The sequence below is a fragment of the Hypanus sabinus genome, chromosome 16 (genome assembly GCF_030144855.1).
Source record: "Hypanus sabinus isolate sHypSab1 chromosome 16, sHypSab1.hap1, whole genome shotgun sequence".
NCBI classification, from domain to species: domain Eukaryota; kingdom Metazoa; phylum Chordata; class Chondrichthyes; order Myliobatiformes; family Dasyatidae; genus Hypanus; species Hypanus sabinus.
Window position 1 is genome coordinate 84,274,026 of NC_082721.1, and position 13,344 is coordinate 84,287,369.

The 13,344-nt window shown below is 43.4% G+C and overlaps 2 protein-coding genes across 5 annotated transcripts in view; one reads left to right on the forward strand and one right to left on the reverse strand.

Annotated features, from left to right (window-relative positions):
• Window positions 1–13,344, forward strand: part of LOC132405926 (ras-specific guanine nucleotide-releasing factor RalGPS2-like) — a 114,709-nt gene that overhangs the window by 46,561 nt on the left and 54,804 nt on the right. The window lies entirely within an intron of this gene.
• Window positions 1–13,344, reverse strand: part of angptl6 (angiopoietin-like 6) — a 37,319-nt gene that overhangs the window by 4,637 nt on the left and 19,338 nt on the right. For 2 of the 4 annotated variants that reach the window (XM_059992324.1, XM_059992326.1), the window contains exons 4-6: window positions 9,755–9,948; window positions 4,367–4,637; window positions 57–2,714 (exon numbers count right to left, since the gene is read on the reverse strand). In XM_059992324.1, the coding sequence (XP_059848307.1) occupies window positions 2,530–2,714; window positions 4,367–4,637; window positions 9,755–9,948 (650 nt within the window). In that variant the 3' untranslated portion in view covers window positions 57–2,529. Of the gene's footprint in view, window positions 1–56; window positions 2,715–4,366; window positions 4,638–9,754; window positions 9,949–13,344 lie in introns of those variants that run through there. The other 2 variants (XR_009516190.1, XM_059992325.1) reach the window with 2 other exon arrangements.

A 13,344-nucleotide genomic window follows, 5' to 3' on the forward strand; every position in this document is an offset into this window, starting at 1 on the left:
TTGGTCTCCTTCCATTTTCTTTGTTTTCTTCCTTGCTGCTGATTGGCAGTTTGGGGGTTTAGTGTTATTGTGGGCGATATGTTAGTTCTTGTGTGAGAGTGGGGTTGGGGATTTGGGGTCTGTTCTTGGTGTTTTTCTGTGTGGGGGATCTGATAATTTTTGTGTACAAGAGAGGGTTATCTTGGTGTTATGTTAGTTTTTATGAGGGAGAAGGTTGAGAGTTTGGGGTTTAATGTTCTAGCTGCTGTTTCCAGGTGGATGATATGTTAGTTTTTGTGTGAGGGAGGGGAGGGGGATTTGGGGTTTGTGAGTTTTTGTTTCTTTTTCATGTGGTGGGGGAGGCATTGATGTCTTTTCTTTCAACGTCTCCGTGGTTTTCCTGTATTTCATGGCTATCTGGAGAAGACTAGTCTCAGAGTTGTATTCTGCATACATACTTTCACAATAAAATGAAACTTTGATCCATCATCCCCCATTACCCAGGTTATGCTCTCTTCTTGCTGCTGCCATCAGGTTCCTAAACCAAAGTGGATAATTTCCCTCAACTTCACTTGCCCCATCATGTAAATGTTCCGACAAACACTGGACTCACTTTCAAGGACTCTTCATCTCATGTTCTGTGTTTATTTATTATTATTTATTTCTTTTTATATTTGCATAGTTTGTTGTCTTTTTCGCACTGGTTGAACATCCAAGTTGGTGCAACCTCTCGTGATTATGGTTATTTTTCTATTATAGATTGATTGAGTATGCCTGCAAGTAAATGAATCACAGTTGTTTATGGTGACATATGTACTTTGATTATAAATTTACTTGGGGCTTTTTGGAGATAAGTTTACAGATCAACGATGAGCTGGTTAATGATTGAAGTGATTGAATGGCTGCTGCCTGTTAATATATCCAGCTTTAATCAGGAATAAATGCTGGTCCTCATCTTTAAAAGATTTAACAAACACAAACCAGGCTCTTTTATGTCCAGATGATTAGTATCCAGTTTCACATATTGGGCTGTATAAATGTCCATTGGTATGTACAGAATTGAATGGAAGCTACACTTGTAATCTTAAGGCAAGGCACAGCTGAGAGACCAAGTTGCATATGTGCTCCCTGATCCCTGAGGTGTGTATGGAGTAGCAGGGGAACGCTGGCAAATTCTCCTAGAAAGGGGTATGTTGAGGCTATTTACAGTATATGGAGTGGAAGAGTGTATAAGACAATCCGAGTGTCATAAAGCTGCAGACTTAGAGTGTGGAAAGTATTCTAACTCACTGTGTCACCAAATGGTATGGTGGGGGGGGAGGTGGGGGGAGGCACTACTTCACAATATCAAAGTAAGCTGCGGAGATTTGTAAACTTGGTCTGAAAACAACAGAGGCACTAACCTCCATAGTATCTAGGACATCTTCAAGGAGCAATGCCTCTAAAATACGGGGTCCATCAGCACCCCCCCCCCCCCCATCACCCAGGGATGCCCTCTTCTCATTATTACCATCAAGAAGGAGGTACGGAAGCCTGAAGGCACACACTCAGCGATTACAGTAAGCATACATCCGAGATACTAAACCTGATACTGATTCATCGTGGTTCAGGACAGAATTCAGTAATTCAGAGTGATACCAGGCTAATGCTGACGATTGTTAGAGTATAGGCTAGCGGACAGAATGTTGTGGGGTGATGTTATTTGGGAAGTTTAAGATGATTAAAAGATTCTAGCTGGAAGTAAACGTTTTGTTCCTCTGGGCTATCCAGAATGAAGGGGTGTAATTTTAGGATTGTAGCCATTCTGGAAGCATATTCCGTAAAGGACAATAGGAATCTGGTACTGTTTCCCCAACAGAAATAGTGCCAAGCCTGGACGTCCGTTAATACCTGAACTGAAGTCTATTGTGTTAAGGATTATGGTACCAAGATCGGTCAGGGGATTGAGTTCAAGAGCCACAAGTTAAAGCTGTAGCTCCAGAAAACCCTGGTTAGACCACACTTGCAATATTGTGTTCAGGTCTGGTTGCCTCATTGTAGGAAGGATGTGGAAGCTTTGGAGGAATCTTGTGCTAAATCAGACTTGTTTGGATTTTATTTCCTGTCACTTTTAAGATGGCTGTCTCTTCTCCCAATGTTAACAATTAGTTCACTGAAACAGGACTATGGAAAAAAAATATTTTTAAACTGCTTTACTACTTTAATAGCCCTTTTTCAGACATGGAAGGAATGTGATCCTAGAAAACCATTAGTTCAGTGGGTGGATCTTGGCACATTGTGCACACCATTATTTGCAACAAAAATAGGTTTGTAAGTCAAAGACATGAACCTCAAAGAGCCAACAGCACTATAGACTACTGGAATATTCTGCCTATGAGAGTAAATTTCTCTAACTCTGGATCTACATAGTTATTGCTAAAAGATAATGCTTTAAGTAGGTAGTTCTGTTGTCTGCATCTTCTGTTAACTCCTAAAACATCCTAACAACATTGTTATTGATTGTAGTCCATATATGATTGTGATCGAGTAGTAATTATATTACATAATTGTCTAGCTTTGACGTATCATCATAAGAACTTTCTTCAGGGAGTAGGCTCCTCCACGGAATTCGGCCCAGTAAACGCCATCTTGGTACTTGCTACGATAGTGTCCTCCTTTGTACCATACTCCATTCAGGTTTGAATGAGCGCAGGTGTGGTACCACCATCCTCCTTTCTGATAGTGGGCACAGTTACCTACAAAGCAAACAGATGGCAGTGGAAATGCACCTTCTGCAGTTTACCAAGGTGACTGAGATAATATTATGTCACACCGTTCAGGAGTAACATTGGGAAACATTCCTTCGCACTGAAGATAACGCCAGAGGCTTTAGCGGACCTGGGTGACTTCTTTGCGATCAAGCAGAGGGAGGGTTGATGCTTTTGCTGCTGCGTGTGTGTGTGTGTGGGGGGGGGGGTTGGGATTCTAATCTTTTCCTTTTATCATTCTTTGGGTTTGTCTCTGTTTCGTGGATGTCTGTGAGGAGTAAAGATTTCTGGTGGTTATACGGTATACGTTCTCTGACTTCAAATTGAATGATGAACACTGGAGATGTGAAATTTTGGAGTTTTTCCCTTATGTTGACAGACTTTGCCCAGTGAAAATCTATCCAACTCAAGCCTGAAGATTCCATCAAAGGATGTCAAGGAAGGCAAAAAGAAAGTTAGATCAGCCATGTTCTGATTGAATGGGAGCTCTAGTGTTAAACATTAACGGTTATTGGTTATGCTTTGGAATGAGGTGAGGTTGCGGAAGGTAGTGCATAAGCAGGTTCATTTTCATATGCTCTCTCTTTGTGGAGCCTTCAGTTTGAAAATTTCAGCTTAGTTGGAGCGACAGGTGTTCACATTTCAGGCTTAAATAACGGACTATCAGTTTCTAAAGCTCTGACAAAAGTTGTAGATGTTGCATGCATTTTAGATCAAAAGTATTGAGTGGTGAAGTAGATATGGGGTGAATATTCCCCTTCCACTTCTAGTTCTAATATTCAAATACTCGAGGTCAAGTCGGATTACTAGGAGCCTACAATGCAATAATTGGCTATTATGTTTACTGCATATATAAGGGAAAAAATAACTAAACCACTTTGGGGGTTATGAAAGATGGTACAGAAATACAGGTCTTTTATTGAGTTTATTTCATTCTGCAATATTTTTCATTAAAGGATTGGGTAACTTTACAGGTGGTCGGTATAGTAACTGAACGCTGCACACCATTGGTAATTGACCTTGTGTTGTTATTTCAGGTTTGCACTTCCTGAGGAGAAAATATGAAAAACTGGAATCTTGAATAAGATTTTTAAATGTGCAGAGCAAGTCAATTAGCACATATTCATGGTCATAAGACCATAAGATATAGGAGCAGAAGTAAGCCATTTGGCCCATCGAGTCTGCTCTACCATTCAATCATGGGCTGATCCAATTCTTCCAGTCATCCCCACTCCCCTGCCTTCTCCCCATACCCTTTGATGCCCTGGCTAATCAAGAACCTATCTACCTCTGCCTTGAATGCACCCAATGACTTGGCCTCCACATCCACTCGTGGCAACAAATTCCACAGATTTACCACCCTCTGACTAAAGCAATTTCTCCACGTCTCTGTTCTAAATGGACATCTTTCAATCCTGAAGATGTGCCCTCCTATCCTAGACTCCCCTACCATGGAAAATAACCTTGCCATACGTATCTAATCTGTTCAGGCCTTTTAATATTCGGACTGTTTCTATGAGATCCATCTTCCTAATAGCTTCTGTCCATTATTTGCAGTTTAAACCTTTCCCCATACAAAATGAACCCCTTTTTTTTGATTGATCTTTGGCCCTGTACTCTAACCCTATAATAGACCCTACCTGAATATTGGTCCCGATCTCTGTCCAGTGTGGTGAATTGCTTGTTATTGTGCCAGGATAAGGAGTCTCCTGCATTCCCACGATATTGGCCCAGTCGCAGCCTGTAGAAGTCTCTCTCCGATTCCAGATAGAAGTTATCATACTCGGCAAACACTGTTCTCCCTTGCCAGTCTTCCATGAGGATGAGAAGTTTGTAGTCGTCCTGATTTGTCAGCCAGTAGATGTTCTCCAAGCCTAGCCAGTACTCACCGTCTATGTTCCCAAAGCCTTGCTACAAATGAACATGGATTGTTTAGTGTCTTAATAAATTAGTGTGTGTACTTTTAGATACATTGAAAGGCAAGTGTTATGCAGTCTGACACACCAGTTCCACTCTAGTTGTTTCTCCAGTGTAATTTGCTTTAAAGTATTTTCGATTTTTGAATTTGCAGCAATTTGTAGTTCAGTATTAATATTTTAAGAAAAACTGGATCTAGGCTCTTTATCAAACCTGCCTGGTCACTGGAACAAAACTTGAATCTATACAGAGTACATTTGGAGCTTGATATTCTCTTTCTCTCTTTCCCTTCATCACTTCCCCCATTTAAAAAAAATAATGACATTGCTTTAAATGGACAGTCTGACCCTGAATTTTGTTCAAATCCTATCCTGTTCTATCCTCAATCACATCACATCCTCAGTCCTGAACTGTCATCAATCCCAGTCTTGCTGATCTTGGTAGTCTAACCACAGGTTCAAATATAATCTTCACATGGCCAAAACCTCTCAATTACTCTTGCCCATGCCTGTACCTCCACCTTCCCTGGAACCATTGATGACTGAACTGTTACGTTGCAACTCTCATTGTTCAGCCATAAGATATCAGATCAGATCAGAATTAGACCATTTGGCCCATCGAATTTGCTCCACCATTTCATCATGGCTGATCCATTTCACTCTCAGCCCCAATCTCCTGCCTTCTCCCCGTATCTCTTTTATGCCCTGACTAATCAAGAGCCTATTAGCCTCTGCCTTAAATATAGCCAATGACTTGGCCTCCACAGCCTCATGTGGCAATTGACTTCCAGAGATTCACTGCTTTCTGGTTAAAGGAACTCCTCCTCATCTCTCTTCTAAGTGGACACGCCCCATTCTGAGACTCTGGTCTTGTACTCTACCACGATAGGAAACATCCTCACCAAATCTTCTGAGTTCCTGTGAGTACGGAACCAGAGCCATTGTATGAGAAGCCTTTCAATCTTGGAGTCATTTTCATGAACCTCCATGTTTGATTTGCTTTGTAGCATAGAGATGATGTGGTTGTCTATCTACAGCACTTGTATCTTTCAGTGATACCCAACTCTGTCCTTTCTTCAGTTCATGTGCTATTCCATCCATTCCCTTTATTACTTCTAGACTTTTCTATTCAGATGCCCTTTAACCCTTGATTCCGTTAACCCTTGCTGTACTGTCCATAAACCAGAAGCTATCTAATTCTGTTGCCGCAGTCCTGCCTTGCATACAATTTCTCCATGACCCAAGTGCACACTAACCTACCCTAGCACCTTTTTAGAATTGTCATCATTTTCAAATTCCTTGATGCGGTTTGCTTCTGTAATCTCCGCCAGCTCTCAGACCTCAGTCTTCTATTTGATCTGGCTGCTTGTTCATTTTCCCCACAGTTTAATGGTTTTATCATTATTTGCCATGCCTTCAGCAGTTTAGGTCATAAACTTTGCAATTTCAAACCTGCTCTCCACCTCTTTACTTGAAGGTGCTCTTTAACACCTACTTCTTTGACCAAGCTTTTGATTAACTGGCCTAATTCCTGACTGTTTTTATTTGAGCATGCTCTTGTTAAGCACCATAATTTTTAATTTTATAGAGATATAGAAGAGAACAGGCCCTTCCAGCCCTTTAAGACATGCCACCCAGCAATCCCATGATTTAATCCTAGCCTAATCACAGGATAGTTTACAATGACCATATAACTTACAAACCAGTTTTTTTGGGATTATCAGAGCACCCGGAGGAAACCCATGCAGTCACAGGGAGAATGTACAAACTCCTTACAGGCAGCAGCGGAGAAAATTGAACCCAGCTCGCTGGTACTGTGCTAACCACTACACTAAGGTTTTTGTTACCTTCAAGACGCTATGCAAATAAGTTACTATTTTGTGGCAGACACCACACAACCTCTTGCCTAACCCTTTTAAATGCTTTTTCTAGCTGGGTGAAAGTGGCGATACTGGTAGGTGGTGTTGAAAATATGTTGCACTTGCCTTCACAGGGCAAGGCGTGTGGTAAAGATTTGGGGCGTCACGTTACAGTTTTGTTCAGAATGTTAGGTAGTTTACTTCTGGAGAACTGTGCAGTTCTGGATACTGAACTTACAGGAAAGACGTGATTCAGAAAGAGAGCGGAGAAAAGATTGACAAGGATGTGGTGAGAGTGTGAGCTCACGGGAAGCTTTAGCTCAAGAGAGGCGTTGGCTCTGGGTAAGTTTCTGGTGCAGTTCCCTTTTTTACTGTACCCAGTGTAGAAAATGTTCTCCATGCTGGATGTTGGAGTCCTGGGAGACCGGAGTCTCCCAGGGAACTACATCCGGATGAGGTGCATCCAGCTGCAGCTCCTTGAAGACCGTGTTGGGGATCTGGAGCAGCAGCTGGATAACCTTTGGCTTGTATAGGAGAGCAAGGAGTCAATTGATCAGAGTTAAACAGGGAAGTTGTCACCTCGGAGTTGCAGGAGGCGAGTGACTGAATGACTGTCAGGAGAAATGGGAATGTGAATAGGCAGTTAGCACAGAGCATCCTGTGGCCATTCCCCTCAATAATACGTGTATCATTTTGGACACTGTTGTGGGGGTGACCTCCCAGGGGAATGCCACAGAGACGAGGTTACTGACACTGAGCATGAGTCTGTAGTACAGAAGGCAAAGAGGGAGAAGAGGGGAGTGATACTGATAGAGAACTCAGTTGTCAGGGGAACAGGCAGGAAAATCTGTGGATGTGAACAGGGCACCCAGATGCTATGTTGCCTCCCAAGTGTCAGGGTTGGGGACATCTTGGATCGCGTCCACAACATTTTGGAGGGGGAGGGACAGCAGCAAGTTAAAAGCAAAGAGGTCCTGAAAAGAGAATTCAGAGAGCTAGGTAGAAAGCTGAGAAGCAGGACCTCCAGGGTGGTAATTTCTGGATTGTTGCCTGTGCCTCGTGCCAGTGGGGGTAGAAACAGAATGATCTGGCAGGTTAATGTGTGGCTGAGAAGCTGGATGCAAGGAGCAGGGCTTCAGATCCTTGGATCATTGGGAGCTCTTCTGGGGGAGGTATGATCTATACTAAAGGGACGGGTTGCACCTGAACCCGAGGGGAACCACTATTCTCTCGGGCAGGTTTGGTAGAGCTGTTGGGGGGGGGGGGGGGTTTGAACAACTTTGGCAGGTGGTGAGAACCAGAGTGAAGGGACTTGGGATGGTAAAAAAACAAAGATGGCATGCAGTCACAATGACGGGAAGGTCAGGCAGATGATAGGACATAATTGCAGCCAGCAGGGTATCAGTGCATTAGGGATGCAGAATAAAAAAGAGGAGCAAATACAGAATTCAATGTTATATCTCAATGTATGGAGTATAAGAAATAGGTGGATGATCTTGATGCACTTTTACAGATTGTTGGGTATGATGTTGTGGCCATCACTGAATCTTGGCTGAAGGATGGTTGTAGTTGGGAGCTGAATGTCCGAGGTTACACATTGTATTGGAGGGATAGGAAGGTAGGCAGAGGGGGTGGAGTGGCTCTGCTGGTAAAGAATGGCATCAAATCAGTAGAAAGATGTGACAAAGAATCAGAAGATGTTGAATCTCTTAACTCAACCCACAAGGGTGAAATTACCCTGATGGCAGTCATATACAGATGTCCTAACAGTACCTGGGATGTGGACCACAGATTACAACGGGAAATAGAAAAGGCGTGTCAGAAGGGCAATGTTATGATGGTCATGGGAGATTTTAACAGGAATACCCAAAATGTTAACTTGCAGATTGAGTTGGTGGTGAGGAAGGCAAATGCAATGTCAATATTTATTTCGAGAGGTCTAGAATACAAGAGCAGGGATGCGATGCTGAGAGTTTATAAGGCACTGGTGAGGCCTCACCTGCGGTATTGTGAACAGTTTTGGGCTTCTCGTCTAAGAAAAGATGTGCTGGCACTGGAGAGGGTTCAGAGGAGGTTCACAGTGATGATTCTGGGAGTGAAAGGGTTATCATATGCGGAATGTTTGATAGCTATGGATCTGTACTTGCTGGAATTTGGAAGGATGCGGGGTGGGGAATCTCACCAAAGCCATAGACAGAGTAGATGTGGAAAGGATGCTTCCCATGGTGGGGGAGTCTAGGACAAGAGGGCACAGCCTCAGGATAGAGGGGCTTCCATTTAAATTCCAGATGCGGAGGAATTTCTTTAGCCAGAGGGTGGTGAATTTGTTACCACAGGTGGATGTGGAAGCCAGGTCGTTGGGTGTACTTAAGGTAGAGCTTGATAAGTTCTTAATTGGACACGGCATCAAAGGTTACAGGGGGAAGGCCAGGAAGAGGGGCTGAGGAGGGGAGAAAATGATTGGCCATGATTGAATGGGGAGCAGACTCAGTGGGCCAAAAGGCTTAGTTCTGCTCCTGTGTCTTATGGTATTGTACAAGGAGAAACTCAATAGGTGGGCTGTGTTTTCCTGGAGCAAAGGAAGATGAGTGGTGATGTGATGGAGGCATATAAAATTGAGATATAAAAATGGGGTAGATTACTGGAGCTGCTTTGCAAAGTAGGGTTGCCTAAAGCTAGAGGGTGTTTGTTTTAGGTGAGAGGGAAGAGGTTTAAAGGGGATCTGAGAGATAAATATTTTATGCAGAGTAGCTATAATAAGCTGGTAGAGGCAGGAACAATAACGATTATCAAGCTATTCTGCAGACTTGCTGAGTATGCCCACAAGAAAGTGAATCTCAGGGTTGTATGCGGTGATACATAAGAACATTGCTAATAAAATTTACTGTAAGCTTTGAACATTCGGGAGGCAGTAGCACTTGATTGTGCAAGACATCGAAGGATTTGGAATGAATGTGTGATTAGAATAGATGGGCAGTGGGTCAGTGGATCTGCTTCTATGCTGTACAACATTATGACTAAAAATGTTTAGCCCAACTTGCAGCTACCACCCCATTCTCCTCCAGCACTTCTCAAAATGATAAATGGCATGTCAATCAATTGCAACATTTTCTGTCATGCAAGTGGATTTTTTAATGTAAGTTCAAACTTGGTCTTTATTTATAGGGCAGAAGATCTATTTACCCTTCTATCCATCAGCAAAATTCTCCTCTAATGATGAACCCAAAGCCAATATACTTGACCTTTAGCTAACCTTGTAGTTCTCCCACGTCCGGAAAAAGTTGACGGAGCCATCTTGGCGCCTCTGGATGACTGTCCAACCACCAGCTTCCCTCTGCTGTTCACACCACACCTGCATCAGTCGGTTGGTGTTTTGAGGTTTGATCAGGTAAATTCCATTGGACCTGTGGCCTTCCTCCATAACCTGCTGGCAGTCTTTCCAGGGACCTGTTCAGGAGATCACAGCACAACACAAAGTAGAATTCAGAATCTTTCTGTTTTACATCCAGTTCTCACATCTCCTACTGGACTTGGGATAAATGCTTCTTCCACAGGTGAGTGGGGAGGTGAGGCAGGTTGTGATCAATGTCTGGAAGTGATCCCCTACCTCGGTCCGGAGCAAGGCCATTCAGGTTCATTAACAAAAGAAAGTCTGCAGATGTTGGAAATCCAAAGCAATACATGCAAAATACTGAAGGAACTTGGCAAGTCAGGCAACATCCATGGAAAGAAATAAACAACAGAAGTCTTGGGCCAAGACCCTTTATGAGTCCTAATGAAGGGTCTCGGCCCAAAATGTTGACTGTGCTTTTTCCCCTAGATACTGCCTGGCCTGCTGAGTTCCTCCAGCATTTAGTGTGTTTTGCTCGGGTTCATTAAAGGTGGAATGATAGACAAGCGTGGTGATAGTCAGACAAGGTGATGATCCTGAATTTAGAAATGAGACAGATAGCTTGCTGTTGTTGGTGTGATGGGTGACCAGAGCCTGCTGTTCTTTGGTCTAAATTTTACCTGAGTGGCTTGGCTATCATTGTTGTCATGGCAGGAAACACCAGAATCTTCTGCCTCAAGTGGATTGGTAATCCTAATACTCGACTTCATGTGTAAAAGGTCACATTTTAACTGCGGCTTCTAGAGGTAGTGTGATCTAGCTTGGGCCAGCCACTAATGTAGTATGATCTGGGCTGTGTTTTCCATGCGCACTGGTCCATATGTGCCTATTTGTGCAGTGTTTGAAGGCTTTTAGTTACACAGACAAAGTTTGTCATTTGCACAAGTACATGTACGTGCAGGTGCAATGAAAAATTTACTTGCAACAGCATCAGTACACAATTTTTGGTTTAGGATGGTGCTACTGAAGTTGGGTGACGTCTTACTGGTGGTTTATAAAGCTAAACAGGACTAAATGCATCGTTAATAACACTTTTCTGCAGTAAATTGTGGTAAGCTATCACCGCAAACAATGAAGAGGCGAGTGATGGTGAGTCTGCCTTGCCTGTCGAGGTGTGTGGGTGCGATGCAAAGTCGGAGTGTGACATAATTGAGGAGAAATGGTCAGAGTGAGGTTGAGATGGAATTGGAGCAAGCAAATTGGAGAGGAGTCAGAGTGGAGGGGTTCTGGAGCACGTCCGCCAAAACTGGCGGTGAGGTTGGATTGATCTAAGCACTGGGCAAATTTGGAGAGGCCACGTACGGGCCGGAACGTGGTGGTGCGGTCTCAGCCCAGAGCGTATCGCTGTGGCAGTGCCCAGGTCCTAGTGCACATCAGGCAGGGTGTCAAGACCAGAGTCGTGGATCAGACCAATTCTGCTCGCACTTTCACAATGTTTACTCCTCTCACCACGGTCCTGAGACTGTGAGACCGCTCTGGCTGCTTTGGGCTTCCTGTTTGCGGACTGAATGCTGTTGTTTACTTTCATTCATGCTTTTGTCCCTCTCTGGTCTTTTTTTAAATAGGGTTTTTTTTTCTGGCTTCTTGTTTTGTGGCTGCCTGTAAGCAGACAAATCTCAAGGTTGTATAATTTATACATACTTTTGATAAATGTACTTTGAACAATATTTACTCAGGAACCTAGCATCAGATACACAATATTTGTTCAGGCACATAGCATCAGATGCACAATATTCAGAAGAAAAAACATACAACGTAAGTAGGTTTGTTAAAGGTGCAACTGGACAGAGCTTGTTGCTTTGTTAGAGCTATGACATGGTATTCCACATTATGTCTGGCCCTTTGCTGTAACTTTTTTTTTAACACAAGTACTGAGGTTAATAGCTGCTGGCAAAAGCTTGCTCTGTTATCTGAGACCATGACTGGTGATTAACCAAAGTGATATATTTTTGTTGTTTCTCCCTGGAGCTTTGTTTAAATAGGTTGCAAAGTTTCTTAATTACTACTTTCAGCTTCAAGGCACACAGAACCAGCTGCACTCGAGTAAAACTATCCTTGCACAAATTAGAGATCCTTGGTGAGTAAGAGGCAACTGTGTTAGGGATGGTGGTTTTTAAAAAGACCCAGTTTTTAATCCTTTCCCACTCACTGTGTATTGTTTCACCAGCTGCTTTGTGCCTTTGGGAGCTTTGCTTGTGTTATGGTTCTCTATTTTCCGATCAATCCGACTTCGAGTGTATTCACCCAGCGTTATTTTTAATTAAGGCATGCAGGTCCAAAGTTCTTTTTGCATCACTTTCAATGCATCCAAACTTTACAACCAAAGGGGAGGGGGGTAGTTGGTTGAAACGTGGTGACTTCCATGAAAGAAAAACATCTGTGAGTTTGCACACAGCAGGATTCTAATGTAGTCAGAGAGAAGACCATGGGATCCAGGGAAGTTTGGCCAGGTGGATTCAGAATTGGCTTGCCTGCAGAAGGCAGAGGGTCGTGGTGGAGGGAATACATTCAGATTGGAGGGTTGTGACAAGTGGTGTCCCACAAGGATCTGTTCTGGGACCTCTACTTTTTGTGATTTTTATTAACGACCTGGATGTGGGGGTAGAAGGGTGGGTTGGCAAGTTTGCAGATGACACAAAGGTTGGTGGTGTTGTAGATAGTGTAGAGGATTGTCGAAGATTGCAGAGAGACATTGATAGGATGCAGAGGTGGGCTGAGAAGTGGCAGATGGAGTTCAACCCGGAGAAATGTGAGGTGGTACACTTTGGAAGGACAAACTCCAAGGCAAAGTACAAAGTAAATGGCAGGATACTTGGTAGTGTGGAGGAGCAGAGGGATCTGGGGGTACATGTCCACAGATCCCTGAAAGTTGCTTCACAGGTAGATAGGGCAGTTAAGAAAGCTTATGGGGTGTTAGCTTTCATAAATCGAGGGATAGAGTTTAAGAGACGCGATGTAATGATGCAGCTCTATAAAACTCCAGTTAGGCCACACTTAGAGCACTGTGTCCAGTTCTGGTCGCCTCAGTATTGGAAGGATGTGGAAGCATTGGAAAAGGTACAGAAGAGATTTACCAGGATGCTGCCTGGTTTAGAGAGTATGGATTATGATCAGAGATTAAGGGAGCTAGGGCTTTACTCTTTGGAGAGAAGGAGGGTGAAAGGAGACATGATAGAGGTGTACAAGACATTAAGAGGAATAGACAGAGTGGACAGCCAGTGCCTCTTCCCCAGGGCACCACTGCTCAGTACAAGAGGACATGGCTTTAAGGTAAGGGGAGGTAAGTTCAAGGGGGATATTAAAGGAAGGTTTTTCACTCAGAGAGTGGTTGGTGCATGGAATGCACTGCCTGAGTCAGTGTTGGAGGCAGATACACTAGTGAAGTTTAAGAGACTGTTAGACAGGTATATGGAGGAATTTAAGGTGGGGGGTTATATGGGAGGCAGGGTTTG